We start from the raw sequence: 15,697 nt of genomic DNA, 5'->3' as shown, positions 1-15,697 counted from the left end.
TTTTTTTCTTTCCCATGCCCATATTTCTTCTTCAGATGTCTCCTGATCTTCCCGCTTCTCCATACTTTGGGGAATCACTCCACCATGCTGTTATGTAACCTGTGTTAGACCTTCTATACCAAATCCTTTACTTTGAAGGCACTCCATAACTTCAACTTCTATTTTTTTAACTTCTACTTTACTGATCTTCTTTTCTACATTCCCCTCTTTGTAATTTTTTTTTATTGTGAAATTTTCTATATCCGGATGCCTTTGCCTGTATTTCTCTTTGATTATCTTTGGGACTGCCTTCTTTATATTAATTTAGCTTTCTCCTTGCATAAATATTGCACCACATCAAATCTCTCTTTCTTTCCCATGTCCATATTTCTTTTTTATACTTTTCAAATACCTCTAGGTTTTGCTTATATTTTTGCACTTCCTCAGATGCTTCTTTTTCCAAACGGATCAAAAGTTTCTTGGTCTATATACTGTTTTTCACAAATCTGTTGTGTTAATGAACACAAATTTTCATCTGAAGCTTCTGACAGTTTTTCCTTTGGAAGTATTTTTCTTTCCTCTAATTTCTCTCAATCAATTTCTATATCCTGTGTCTGGGAATTCTGGACTTTTTGCATAATAGTAAGAATACATAATTTCTTTATCTTCAATAGTCCACTATCGTCTTTATAGCTCTTATTTGTCCTGTTGGTTTTTATAATTTTTATGGACTACTACTTCCTTCTACAACAGGGGGCCAATCCTCCCTCTGGGCTTGGCCCCACTGTAGGAATGTTTCTGTATTTTGAGGATTCTACACGGTCATCTTTTTCAGTTCTGGCACCAGTGTGCCTACCAGGATTGGGCACTTTTTTATCCTGGGTCTTATGCACCCAGCTCTCTTTTAATTTTAACCTACTTCTGTCCATGATATATGCTATATAAATACAGTCTGTATATCAGTGTCATCTTGGTGGGATTTTGTGAATAACAGGGTCTGCCTCGCGAAGGTACTCACCAAGACTTGAGGATGAATTCAATTTCAGCAATAATTCTCTCCTTTACTTGCGGACTTCTCTCTCCATTCAGAACCCTACTGACTTCTCTCTCCATTTGGACCCCCAGTCCAGTTACAGTCTCTCTGTAAGAATGAGCTAATGCAGGCTGAAGCCGCAAAGCAATGTCGCTGGTAAAAGATCGCTCGTCAGAAGCCGAACTCTACTAAGTGACCCTGGACCTGACCAACGGGCTAAGAATCAAGGCCTGTGTAGACGTTGAGGGACCCAATGGCATGCCAAACTCAGGACGGGTCTCGACAGAGGCCTGCACCATCACCTCAGTTGCAGAAGGGGGCTGGCAAAAGCAGTTTGCCTTCCTCAGCAATAAGTTATGGTGGGACTGGCAGATGGAGTACCAGTGTCAGAGTCCATAAGCTTGGGTCATTTTTCCTTATCCTTTCTACACATAGGGAGCTCAACTTTAGGACGACCGACGGACGTCATCAGATGATGCAAAGTAGATGGGAGACTAAGATGCCTAGATAAGATCTCGGTCCTATGCCTGATAAACCTAGAGTTGAAGCAGGTACAAAAACGACAATTAGTAATGTCGTGATCAGGGTCTAGACAGGTGACAGAGCAAATGGAAGTCTTGGTGTGGGATTTGCTTAGCACAGTGGAGAACATGGTTAATCTTATCTGACATGGCTTAAAGCAAGAAAGACAGTGTAGCCCCAATGGTGTACTTAGCTTTCAGAGGACTTCTCTCTGGTGTGGACCTTCTGGACTCCCTGAAATACTGCTTTGGGCTCCGATGACAAGAAAAGATTGATGATATGGTGTCGTCTGGCTCCATGTATATCACAAGTGTGCTGATATCAGACAAGGTGTCAGCTAGCCTAAGGAGGAGGGAGATTTTTACTCTGATAGTCAGGCTGGCCAAGAGCTTACATGGCAGGAAATCCCACTAGTCAAGTCAGGACTTCAACAGTGAAACACGAAGAACATCATGCTTTTACAAAATTTCTTGAATGAAATTTAATTCTCTACATTGTACTTTTCAAGACACGATAAAAACAAACTATGCTTCTCTATCAATACCACATTTGGACTACATTTATGTTTCTGAAACAATAGCTTGCTTGCAAATATTGGCAGTAAAAAAACAGTGAAGCAAAGATTTGTAAACAAAAAAAACTGTATTTGAGCAGAATTAACTGTGAAACTTGAGTAAAACTTCAGAAATTTTTCAAACGGGGTTACTTTACTGATGTATCAGAGGTAAAGAAACGGAATAAGGAATTATGGGTAGAAGAGTCAGGGCCGTGGAGCCACAATTTCTGAAAAGCACCAAGGTCACATCTGAGGCCCCCAGAAGTTGAAATGGATGAAGAAAAACCAACACGGATCTAGCATTATGGTAAGTACTTAATTTTTGTTTAAAGTAAATGCTGTACACATAAGTACACAATGTTTATGTATACTGTTTTGTAAAGTTTGGAATTTAATAGAGTTTAGCATTTTTATCACTAGCAGATCATCCAGACAGGACTTTAGTTGTTCAGGTAAGCTCTGTGGATCTTTAAAAAAAGTCAGGAAAGAGGTTAGTGATAATAGGATGCCGTCTAGGAGCTCTATATTTAGACATTTATGAAGAAAAAGTTGCTTCTACTAAGGAGTTTGTGTTGGTATCTGTAATGACAAGGTGATGGAAACAGCAATGTGCTGTGTTAACAGATATTTAAGGGAGCAGACATGACACAGACAGTAGCCTTCATTTTGGAGTTCATACATAAACAGAGAATGTTATCAAGCAGGATTGATCGGTTATGAGCAGCCATCCTACTTTCCTAGTTCTATATTTTACACATTAATGATCCTTTTAGGGGAAGACTGAGTATGGCTTTACATTTTTAATCATCATTTGGATTTGGAAGCAGTGGAAGTGAATTTACAGCACATATCTTGCAGATGGAATGAGAATCCGCTTCCTTCCCCAGACAGTCCTGCTTTTCTTTTTGAGACTGACAATATTAAAGGAAGTTGCAAGCAAGAAGGAGAATTTGCTTTCTGAAGTGTGAATGGTAGAGAGGGATCATGCTATCATATGAGGTACTTAAACTGAGCGATAGTGTCCCCCTTCTTCTCCCTTAAATATTGGTAAATTTACTATCCAATGTGCAAGATTTCTTCAAGGTAGGGACTAAAGGGAGCGATTTTAATAGTAGCCTACCTGTGCTTATTTGGTTCCATCTAACCCTGAGAGGACTGCCTATAATTTTGGTATGGGGTTTATATTCTTTGCTGCAGTTCCTTCCTGCTGCAGTTATTGGCTAACAGTGAAACTCTAAATCTTTTTGTAAATAAAACACACATTGAGAATTCTGACAAGCGTGCCCAATGGCATTATATAAAGTTCCTCTGTGAAGGCCATTCAGATCTCACACGTATGCAAGATCTAATATTGAGTACAAAGACTTAAATATTAATTGTGTCTGCAGTCCTGGTGATTTCTCCGTGGTTCAGGTAAGATTTTATAAATGAAAATGATGAAAGCAAATGGCTGAATAGAGACTTTTGCTTACGGTCCTTCCATCTGTAATAAGGCTACTCACCAAACACTGAAGCCAGCTCCACTGTGGACTTGGCAAGCAGCTGCTCTGTTACAGGCGTCATGTACTGTATAAAAAAAGAAGAGTAAATTAGACCATGAATGAATCAGAAAAGCAGTATATATTAAGCAAACAAGAAACAATGCAACCATTAATAAGACATAATGTTTCTAATCTTATAGAACATATAAAATTACTAATGAATCAACCCATTACTGGAAAGGGATACTTATCTATTTATAAAACAATAAAAAAAAAAATAAAAACCGATAATAATGACAAAATATGGAACTATTATAGATCAATTAATGGACATGTGCCAAATGACAGAGACAAAAAATTAATTCTTCTCTCTCCAAAGCAGACATCACTTTCATTACATTGGAGACTCTTTACATGGCAATTCATACACAGATCTTACGTAACCCCTGATAAAATGGAACTTATGTTTAAGAAAAATATTGGCTGCTGGAGATGTGATTTATCAATAAAAGCAGACTGGCAACATATGTTCTACGAATGCCATTTGATTAAACCATATTGGGATACAATAAATTATTTTCTGCAAATGGTATTCAATGACAAATTCCAGATTTCCAAATCTATTATTTTGTTTAATGCACCTGTAACCTGTGTACCAAGAACAAAATATGTAATCTTGGGGACTCTCCTAGCCATTGCAAGGAAGAACATTACATCAAACTGGAAATCCAAAGCTTCTCCAACTTTTAAGCAATTCATGAATATGGTGTCAGCAGGATCACAATTGGAAATGAACACTATTAAAGGAAGAACTGAAATAACTACATCATTATATATAGCATGGCAAAAAGTAACTGAAATACTGGAGAGTAATGACTGTAGCAGATTATAATCAGGAAACAGTTGTATAGAAAGTCAATTATATGCCAACAATAGACACCCTTGTAAATACTTTTATTTTGGCTTTAATGTTTGATATCTGTTTAGAGGTTTTAGCCAACCTTTTTAAATAATTTGTAAATACTTCACTGTCATAAATAACTTGCATTCATGTTTTCTTGTTTTTGGAAATGAATAAAAATATTTACAAAAAAAAAAAAAGAAAAGCAAACGCTAAACAGTCAACACACAATAACTCAAACTTACCTTTTCCTCCCTTCCTCTGATTTAAATTTAGCACTTACTCCCCACTGAACTAATACCCACCACCCACTTAACTTCTCATGCTATAAAAATTAAACTGAGATAGTCCTTGAACTAATTTTAAGAAAATCAAATGTTTGTACATGCCAAAGTGTATAATGTTTTTACCCTACATCTGCTACCATTAAGCTAACCAGGAGACAAATGAACTTAACCCTGGTTTTTCACAAAGTTAGAAACAACATCCTTCCAACAGCATTAATGGAGAGAAAGCAATCCCAAGTCTGCCTTCTTCCTTGAAGGATGGTGCACTCTGAGCAAAATATAAATTATTGGATTCACTAAATCTGACAAAAACCTGCTATATAAACACCTTTCTCTCTAAAAGGCAGTCATTAGGTATTCCCGAGTCTCAGACTAGATGTTCCATGTGGAGGGGGGCACAATTTTCCTTTTAGCATCTTACAGCGCTATTGCACACTATTTGGTTTACAAAATAAGAGACAAGGAAACATACTGCCTCACAACTGAAAGAGCAGCTTGTGGGCTTCTCAAAACTAAAGTTACACTGGTACACTTCACTTTCTGGGAACTAAAGAAAAGATCCAAACTGCAAGGCTACAGTGCATCATCAAATATTAATGCAACAACAATATTAAATGTTAACTTCCACTGCTCATCCTGCACTTTCTACTCAAACTCCAAGTGGTTGACAACTGAACTGGTCACTTCCTCCCTACCAGATTACATCAACTATTCGGAGCTAGAATGAATACTTTCAAAATGGCCACAAAAAACTCACAGGAGCTCTCTCCCACACTCAATGAGAACTCATTACCATACCAAATAATACGAAGTAGCAGAAAATCCTATGGTCCATAACCATTTTCATGGCCTTTTGTACACAAAAATAAACTTTTTGACTAGACCTGACATTGAGGCAAAAACTGCTCTGTAACATTTAAACACCTTCCTCCTTTTCTCCCAGTGAAATACACACTCAAATGCAGAAGACTTTCCAATGCCAACAAATCTTAGTTCTCATTACAGCTTCAGACACAAATGAAGATGAAAGACAGGGCACTGAAAGCTACAAATGCCTATAATGCAAGATAACTGGGCAGCATTTGCACTGCTGTGTAATTAGGAGGAAAGGTTAAAAGCCTCCAAAAGCAATCAAACTTTAGAAAAAACCCACACTATTAAGTGACACCAGAATGTTTTTGCAAAAAAAAAAAAAAAAAAAAAAAAAAGCCAACTACCTGGTGAGAAAAACTTAAAATAGCTACCCATGTGAAAGAAGCCAACTGGACTTATTAGCTTCTACTTCAACCAATTTTAATCCCAAATACCACTACATCTTTCTTCACATCTAGTCTTCAACTTTGAAATTCTCACTAGTTGCCGGTCTCCCAATCTGACAACAGCTTGTTCCCAAGATGAGCTCCCACTCAAGGACAACTGTTTTTTTTTTTGGCTTCTAAACCAAATTTCTCTATGCCTGTATTGCTTCCAGACTACCACAGAAGATAATGACAAACAGCTTCTTCAACAATGGAGGCCCTCAAAATAGCTACTTGTGATACTGTTTCTAAAAGACACGCAAACTACGGCAGCAAATTTCAGACTAAGCTCACTATTTTCATATGGGTGCCTATTAAAATTCTAAGGACCATAACTGAGATACAAATAATACTGGACCTGTAAAGTACAGTTGTGTACCTACCATAAATGTAGATGTTCGAGTGTATTCACTGTTGCAGTCATTACACTTGGGTTATCCTGCTGGCAGGCTACCCGCAGTCGGCCTGAATTCCAAAGTCCTGGTCTGACGTCGGTTGCTGTCGGCTCTTCCCTGACGTCAGTGCACCAGTGGTATAAAAGATGCAGCCGATGCCATTTTCTTCAGTTTTTCTTACCCCAGATGTCAGGTGACCCCAAAAGGGTAGGCTAAAAATTCTGTCATAAAAAAGCATGCACTAACATAAATATTACCTTCATCTACAAGCAAATACACCACATAGGTTGCATACAATAGAGAAGTACAGAAGTCCCAGCAATGAAAGGGGGATGGTGGGAGGGTAACCTGGACTGCAACAGTGAATACACTCGAACATCTACATTTATAGTAGGTACACAACTGTACTATGTTCATCATGTTTCACTGTTGCATTCATTACACCTGGGTTGAATCCCAAAGCTGAGGTTGGATGGCTGGGCCTAAATAGAATTAGGAGTGGCTATGAGGGCCTGCAGAACTGCAGTGGCAAAGCCTGCTCTGGATTTAAAGTGAAGAGGTAAGTGGTAGTGCTTTGTAAAAGTGTGCACTGAAGTCCAAGTTGCAGCCTCCAAAATGTCCTTGGTTGGTAGTCCTCTGAGGAAGGTTGCTGAAGTGGCTGCTGCACTGGTTGAATGTGGCCTAATGCCCTTAGGCACTGATTTGCCATGTTGTGAATAGCAGAAACGAATGCAGTGGCTTATCCATTTTGAAATCTGCTTTGAAATAGCTTTTCCTTGCGATCCTGCAGTATATGCCACTAAGAGTTGCTCAGTCTTTCTGAAAGCTTTAGTTTTGTCCAAGTAGAAGCGTAGCTGTCTGTGTATGTCCAAAGAACGCAGAAGTCTCTCCCCTTATTCTGTGGGTTTGGATAAAAGGTAGGCAAATGAATGGTTTAGTTAAGAGCCACACTGGACACTACCTTAGGCATAAATGTTGGGTTTGTCCTTAGAGAAACCCTGTCCGGATGGAAAATAATAAAAGGTTCCACAGCCATTAGTGCCTGTAACTCTGAGACTCTTCTTGCTGAGGTTATTGCTAGGAGCAGAGCTGTTTTCCATGATAAGTATTTTATCTCAGCTGTACTGGCTGGCTCAAAAGGAGGCAGTGTGAGCTTTTCCAAGGCAAAATTGAGGTCCCATGCAGGTGTTGGAGCCCTCCTTGGAGGTCTTATGTTTTTGGCCCCTCTGAGGTACTGCCTTAGCAGTGGATGTGAAAAAATAGGTGGGTCTATATTGTAATGAGCTGAAATGGCAGAGGAATGGATCTTAATTGATGAGAAGGATAGGCCTTCATCCAGCAACTCAGTTAGGTATTGTAAAATCTGAGGAATATTTGGTACAAGCGTGTCCATTCCTTGTGCCTGGTTCCAAGTACAGAATCTCTTCCATTTTTCTGCATAAGATTTTCCGGTGCTGGGCCTCCTGGCCTCCAAAATAACATCCATAACTGCTTTAGAGAGAGGTGTGTTCTGAATGGTTACATTATCAGCCATGCAGCCAGATTTAGGGTTCCGAGATGGCTGTGCAAAATCTGATTGTTTTGTTGCGTCAGCAAATGAGAAATTTGAGATAATGTCCAGGCTGGGACTTGAGACAAGCTCTTTAGGATTGGGTACCAGTGCTGGCGTGGCCAGTCTGGGGCAATCAGTATAATTTTTGGCTTCTCGACTGACCTTAAGGAGTACCTTGGGGAGGAGAGGCAGTGGAGGAAAGGCATATACTGTAAGGGTTTTCCAGCTGAATGATAGGGCGTCCACTTTCCATGCTTGTTTGTGATAAGTCCTTGTGCAGTTGTGAGGGGAGGCAAATAGATCTATGTCTGGGCATTCCCATTTCCTTGTTATCATGCTGAAGATTTGTGGATCTAGTTTCCACTCGTGAGGATCCATGAGGTTTCTGCTTTGTTCGTCTGCCAGAGTATTTGTCTTTCCTGGCAGGAATTGTGCTTGCAGGTGTACTTGATAAGTCAATGCTGTGATCCACAATGTCATGGTTTGTCTGCAGAGGGGGTAGGAATGTGTGCCTCCTTGCTTGTTTATGTACCACATGACTGTAGTATTGTCCGTCTTTATCAGCAGTTGTCCTGGATGAAGTAGATCCTTGAAGGCTGTCAGGGCATTTTGTACAGCTAGCATCTCTTTTTGATTGATAAGAAGATGCATTTGGCTCGCGGGCGATGTGCCCTGAATACATTTTCCTGACATGTGGGCCGCCCAGGCATAATATGATGCATCTGTTAGTGTCTGCCTGGCTGTGGGTAAAGTGAATGGCTGTCCCTTGTTGTGGTGACAGGCCTGTGCCCACCATCGAAACTCCTGTTGCAGGCAGGGAATAAGGGTAATTAATGTTTCCAGGCTGTGACTATGTTGAGTCCAAACACTTTTCAGATACCATTGTAGTTTTCTCATATGCAGTCTTGCATATGGAACTAGTAGAATGCAGGATGCCACGAAGCCCAAAGCCTGCAGAATTTTTCTCGAAGATAACTGGGTCTTTGTTGCCATCATTTTGAAGTAAGAAGTCAGTTGCCTTTGTTTGACATGAGATAAGCCATCTGGGCAGTTGCATTTAAGCTTGCACCCAGGAATATTATCTCTTGAGAGGATACCAGTTTTAATTTCTTTTCATTCACTGTGTACCCTAGGCAAATTAGTAATCTTTTTACAAACGCCAGATGCGTCAGTAGAATGTCCTTGTTCTCTGCTTGAATAAGGCAGTCATATATTTGTATTCCTCTGTCTGCAAAATGCAATTACTAGTGCCTGCCATTTTGTGAAGACCCTGGGCGCAGTAGATAATCCAAAGGGCAGTGCAGAGAATTGGTAGTGCATTGAGCCAGCTATGAATCTGAGGTATCTTCTGCAACACTGTCTGATTGGGACATGCAGGTATGCCTCTTTGAGGTCCAAAATTACAAGTCAAGCCTTCTTGCCCAGCATGGGCAGAAGCTGTTGCAGAGTCAACATTTTGAATTTTGGAACGTCCAGAAAAGTGTTTAGAATAGACAGGTCCAGTATTGGTCTCCAGGCTTTGTCCTTTCTGGGTACCAAGAAAAGTCTTGAGTAAAATCCTTGTCCCTGCTCTTGTTGTGGTACTCGCTGAACAGCCCTCATGTCCATGGGGGATGAAACTTGTTTTTGTGCCTCTGCCCATTGATTGTGTGGCAGGTCTGGCATACTTTTTGTCTTTGGAAGGGTGTGAAAGTGGAACCTGTAGCCCTAACACACTATATTCAAGACCCATTTGTCCTGGGTGATCATGTGCCATTTTTGTGAAATAAGTGCTAGTTTTCCCCCTAAGGGTGCTGCCAAAAGATAAGTGCTTGGCCTTGGCAGAGGGAAGTCATTGGGACTATTTCCTGTATGGCTGTGATTTGTCTTCTCTGTTTTTGGAGGTAGAAGTACCCCATTGTTTAGGCCTGTATGAGCCTTGGGGCTGGGATCTGCCTCTAGGGCGTCTGTATCTGCCTCTCTGTGGCCTGTCTGACACTGGAAAGGACTAATCCTTAGAAGGCCAGTTCCTGCTAAATCTGGGTGGCTGTACCTGTAGGAAATCCTTAACTGTCTGCATAGATTTCGCTTTACCCTCCATTTTCTTCAACACCTCTTCTGCCTTAACACCAAACAAAGTATAATGCTGTAATGGAGCATCCAATAATTTTGCTTTAACATGATCAGGCAGATTCTGTTCCTTTAACCAGGCTTGCCTTCTAATGACAGAACCCGTAACAGCGGCCCTGCAAGAGGCCTCCAGTGAATCAAAACCACATTGTAAAGTATGCTTTCCCACTTGTTCAGCTGCATGCAATAAATCCTACATTTCCTTATCAGAACATTCAGAATTTGTCAACATTTTCTGTTTTAGCAGTGACATTAAGTATTGCTGATATTTAAGCATATGAAACTGACAATTTAAAGCCCTTACAGCCAAGGTAGCAGAAGTGTAAACTTTTTCCCCCCCATCTGTCCAGTGCCATAGAATCCCTATCAGAGGGGACAGGGAACCCTGTAGTATCTGTCTGGCTTAACAGGTGCAGGGGGTAAAGAGCCAGGAGACAGGCCGGACTCTGAAAATACATCATCTACAATGTCTACAACAGGTGGAATAGCAAGAGATCTGTGCTGAGGTAGTAAAAGAAAGTCTCTGAGCCTTTTCTTAGATTCTGAGTAATCTTGGCTCTCCGAGTGAAAATGCTCCCTCATGGTATGCAGGGTTTCCCCAAAAGAATAATCCTCAGGAGGAGAGGCTGAAGGAATAGATTCTTCAGCATCAGAAACTTCAGAGGGAGGAAAAGAGTATCCCTGTTCAGAAGAGGAGTCAGAGGAAATGGAAACCTGATCAGAAGAGTCATATTCTGTGTCTTGCCTAGGCCTCTTATCAGAAGGGGGATGGGAACCCCTGATCAAAGTAATTAGGTCTTCGGCCATTTTAAGCATCTATTTCTTAGGCATGGAAGTCTGTCCAGGAGAATGCTGTACTTGTTTGTCTTTAGAGCTGTTTTAATCTTTGCCTTTGAAGTTGAGGTTGGGTTGACATATAACTGTGTAGGTCTGAAAACACCCTCAGAAGCCGATGCCTGCTCAGCGGCTCCAGACCCATCTGAGGGAATAGTTTCCGAGTGTCCAATACCTTGAGTATCCAGAGGCCTAGTCGGCTCCACGTGGGAGTCGGAAGCGGCCTGTGGCTCTGAGGTAGTGGGCGTCAGGGGCTGTGAAAGCGCCTCACTGAGAACCGGCGAACCAGTGACTGGCCTAGCGGAGGCCTCGTCGTCGGTTTTGGACCTCGGATGCCTTTTCCTTGCGCTTTTTATAAACTCCGTTCATCGGCTGTTCCGACAGCATTATATAATTAAATCTTCGGCCAAAGTAATGAAAGGCAAAATCATACCGATGCTTAATAGTGCATTGGTTAAATCTAGCACAAAACAGACAGCTAGCAACGTCGTGGTCAGGGCCTAGGCAAGGAATACAGTAAGAATGAAAATCCTTATGAGGTATTTGCTTCCCACAAGAAATGCAATTGTTAACTTTTTCTGACATCGGTCTGGAGCAAGAAAAAAGTTTCCCCAACAGGGTACTTAGCTTTAATGAAGACTTCGGATCTAAAATTCTGTTTTGAAAATCTCAGGAGTCGGCTGACTGGCACTTGCGAACTGCTTTTGCTTCGGGCACCGCGCGGCAAGAAAGACTGAAGAAAAATGGCGTCGGCTGCATCTTTTATAACCCTGGCACACTGACAGTAACCGACGCCGGACCAGGACTTTGGAATTCAGGCCGACTGCAGGTAGCCTGCCAGCAGGATAACCCAAGTGTAATGACTGCAACAGTGAAACACGATGAACATCTGCATACATGGGGAAGATATATGCCAAGTTTGAGATTGCGATACCTTACAGTAAAAAATTCTCCCTTTCTCCAATGTACAAATATCTCAGAGTTGTATCAGTAACAGGAGAATGGGGACATAGTTGACCAGATCACAAAGTTTGAGAAGGGAGGTGAAGCTTCCCTGCAAAAAAAAAAAAATTTGCATTGTACCAGGCATACCTCTCAACTTGGACTCATCAAAAATCTGGACAAGGCCCATGAAAAATAGGTACAAATCTGTATGCTGATTAATGTAAAATATGCATACATAATTACATAACCCCACCCACTCCAATGGAATTGTGGGATAACTTTCAAATGCAAACTGAAGAACAGACCACCAAAATATGGCACCAGAGCCCCCTGCAGCCATTCCACTGTCCCATTGCCTGGCTATTTCACCCCATTTACCATAAACATTAATGTGTGCATACTGCTTTACTTCTACAATAAATATTTGCAATTTATTTTTACATTTTATAGCACAATGCACAAACACGAATAGATATCTGCTAAACAAAGCAATACTGTCTCACAATGATCCCAAAGCACAATAAAACCAAGAAAGATGCTGAAGCAAGGAAACACTCTGGTAGATCCACTATAACAGTTTATTGAGCGCTTTCATTGGCAATTCGCCTCATGACTTCTTCAAAATGCAGTTTAAAAATTAACACTCCATTAAATACATACATTGGTATGTCACATGTAACAAGCTAAAAACTTCATAGGCTGATAACCCAATCAATCAAATCTTAAACAATAAAAATAAAATTATTCTAAAATAATCTGAATCTGAGGCAAGCAACAAAAGTATGTTCCTGTTATGTTTTCCCACTTTGAATTAATTGTGAACAATATGATTATTCCTAAAATAATCATTTAACGACAAGCTTTACACATGAAAATCAGACTTAAGTTTTAAAAAGCAAGAAATAGAGGTCATGTTGTTCAAGCCAGGTTTTTGTGTGGCATTACATCTGAGTTGCAATAGCAGCTCCTTGTATTCAAGGAATAAGTCAGTCATCCCTCCCCTACTACAATCTTTGTGTACTTGTTCTAAAACAGAAAATTTGAAATGATGCTGTGGAAACTCAATGTGTTTGGCCAGGGCGTTGTTTGAATTACCCTTCTTAGTATCGTATAGATGCTGGTATATACATTTATTCAAACTGTTTATAGTTTTCCCAATATAAAATTGGTCACATGTCTGGAATATAGCTCTGTAAACTTGACACTAACTGAAAAGAACAGCTGTGTACACTTAACATGAATGTAGATGTTCGAGTGTATTCACTGTTGCAGTCATCACACTTGGGTTATCTACCTGCAGGTAGCCCTCAGTCGGCCCGAATACCAGAGTCTTGGGACTTCCGCGTCGGATGCTGTCGTCTCTACCATGACATCAGGTCGTCAGGAGTATAAAACATGCAGCTGATGCCATTACATCAGTTTTTCTTGCCCCAGATGTCAGGAGCCCTCAAAATAGGAAGCAATTACATGGTGTGGAACACCTCCAGTAAAAAGTAAATACCATTGCCATAAAATATGGCCAAAAAGAGGATAGGAAGAAAGAATAGAAAAGTCAGGAGGCTAGAGGCTAGAGGGAGGGTAACCAGGACTGCAACAGTGAAAACACTCGAACATCTACATTTATGGTAAGTGTACACAACTGTACTATGTTCTTCGTGTTTCACTGTTGCAGTCATCACACTTGGGTTGATTCTCAAAGCTGAGGAAGGGTGGAGGCAGTCAAGAATTATTGGGGCTGGCTATTAGGCCTTGTAAAAAGTACAGTTTTGTACCTACCATAAATGTAGATGTTCGAGGATCCACATTGCTGCAGTCCTAACTATTGGGTAGTCCGCTGTCCAGTCGGCCCGAATACCAAAGTATATGGCTGACGTCGGTCAGGGCGCATTAGACTGACGTCAGTACGTCAGGGTACTAATGCGCATGACCGACTTCATATCCTCAGTCTTTTCTTGCCCCAGATGTCAGAAGACCCTGAAAAGATAAGGCCAAAACCAAAAACTCCAAACATACCTGCACCAAAAATATGTACAATATATACAAAATTACCAGAATATAACCTCACCTACACAACCACCCCTAAACACAGAGGGGAAGGAGGGAGGGTAAATTGGACTGCAGCAATGTGGACCCTCGAACATCTACATTTATGGTAGGTACAAAACTGTACTATGTTCTTCATTCCACATTGCTGCAGTCCTAACTATTGGGTAGAATCCCAAAGCAGAGGTAAGGGAGGCTGGCAAATCATAAGGAAGCAGGAAGTGACAACATGCCTTGCAAAATAGCTGTGGCAAAACCAGCCCTAGACTTAGAGTAGAGAGGAAGGTGATAATGCTTAGAGAAAGTATGCACTGAACTCCAAGTAGCTGCCTCCAAAATATCCTTAGTTGCCACCCCCCTTAGAAATGCTGTTGAAGTGGCAGTAGCCCTAGTGGAATGAGGCCTAATCCCAGCTGGAATCTCCTTGCCATGATGGGAATAACAAAATGCAATGCAAAACCCAATCCACCTAGAAATAGGTTTTGATACAGGCTTGCCCTGCGAACTCAAAGCAAAAGAAACAAACAACTGCTGAGACTGCCTAAAATCCTTAGTCCTGCTCAAATAATAACGCAATTGCCTGTGTACATCTAAAGTGTGCAAAATCTTTTCCCCTTTATTTTGGGGATCTGCATAAAAAGTAGGCAAATGAATAGTTTGGTTTAAAGCCACACTAGAAACCACCTTAGGCATAAAGGAAGGATTAGTACGTAAAGATACCCTATCCTTATGAAAAATCAAAAAAAGGCTCTACCGCCATAAGGGCCTGCAACTCAGAAACCCTTCTTGCAGAAGTAATGGCCAACAAAAAGCAGTCTTCCATGACAAGTATTTCAATTCAGCAGTAGCCGAGGCTCAAAAGGTTGTAGAGTAAGTTTCTCCAACACAAAATTGAGATCCCAAGCAGAAGTAGGAGCTCTACGTGGGGTCTTATATTCTTTGCCCCTCTAAGAAATTGCTTGAACAAAGGATGCGAAAACAATGGTGGGTCACAATCATAGTGAGCTGAAATTGCTGCAGCATGAATCTTAATGGAAGAGAAAGACAAACCTTTGTCCAATAACTCAGTAAGATATTGAAGAGCCACACTCAAATTAGGCTCAGAAATCTCCAAATTGTTTGCTGCACTCCAAAATAAAAATCTCTTCCATTTTTCTGCATACACTTTCCTTGTACTAGGTCTTCTAGCTTCCATAATCACATTTAAAACTTGTTGAGGAAGTTGAGACCTGCTGTCTTTCAAAACAGAATATGCCAGGCTGTTAGATGAAGAGAGTGAAGCTTGACATTGAGCAGGTGACCGTCCCTCTGAGACAACAGGTGTGGAATCAAGGGTAAAGGCCATGGAGGCTTCCTTACCAGACTCCTCAGTAATGGGTACCAGTGCTGCCGAGGCCAATCTGGAGCTATTAAAATCATCCTTGGCTTGTCTTGTCTGACCTTTAGAAGCACCTTTGGAAGAAGAGGCAGAGGTGGAAAAGCATACACATGAAGATTTTTCCAACTGAAAGAAAGAGCATCCACTTTCCAAGCTGTGTGATGAAACCTCTTTGTGCAAAACTTTGGCAGCTGGTGGTTTAGTGGAGAAGCGAACAGATCTATGTCTGGAGTTCCCCATGACACTGTCAATTTTGAAATACATGAAGATCCAGTTTCCACTCGTGGGGATCCATGATTTGTCTGCTTAACACATCTGCTAAGGAGTTCTGTGCTCCCGGCAGAAACCTTGCCTGAAGAGTTAGTTGCAAGCTGAGCGCAGTCT

The 15,697-nt window shown here is 41.0% G+C and overlaps 1 protein-coding gene across 1 annotated transcript in view; it reads right to left on the bottom strand.

Moving 5' to 3' along the window:
- The window catches only part of CDAN1 (codanin 1), a gene marked incomplete in the record, with an annotated part of 1,645,523 nt that overhangs the window by 176,564 nt on the left and 1,453,262 nt on the right, over positions 1 to 15,697 (bottom strand). The window contains 1 exon segment of the mRNA XM_044074210.1: positions 3,593 to 3,656. Within this exon segment, the coding sequence (XP_043930145.1) occupies positions 3,593 to 3,656 (64 nt within the window).

This window comes from Protopterus annectens, chromosome 6.part0, assembly GCF_019279795.1.
Source record: "Protopterus annectens isolate FY-2018-M chromosome 6.part0, PAN1.0, whole genome shotgun sequence".
Classification (NCBI taxonomy): Eukaryota; Metazoa; Chordata; order Ceratodontiformes; family Protopteridae; genus Protopterus; species Protopterus annectens.
Note: the sequence above shows the minus strand (reverse complement) of the source record. Positions and strands in the feature narration are given on the sequence as shown.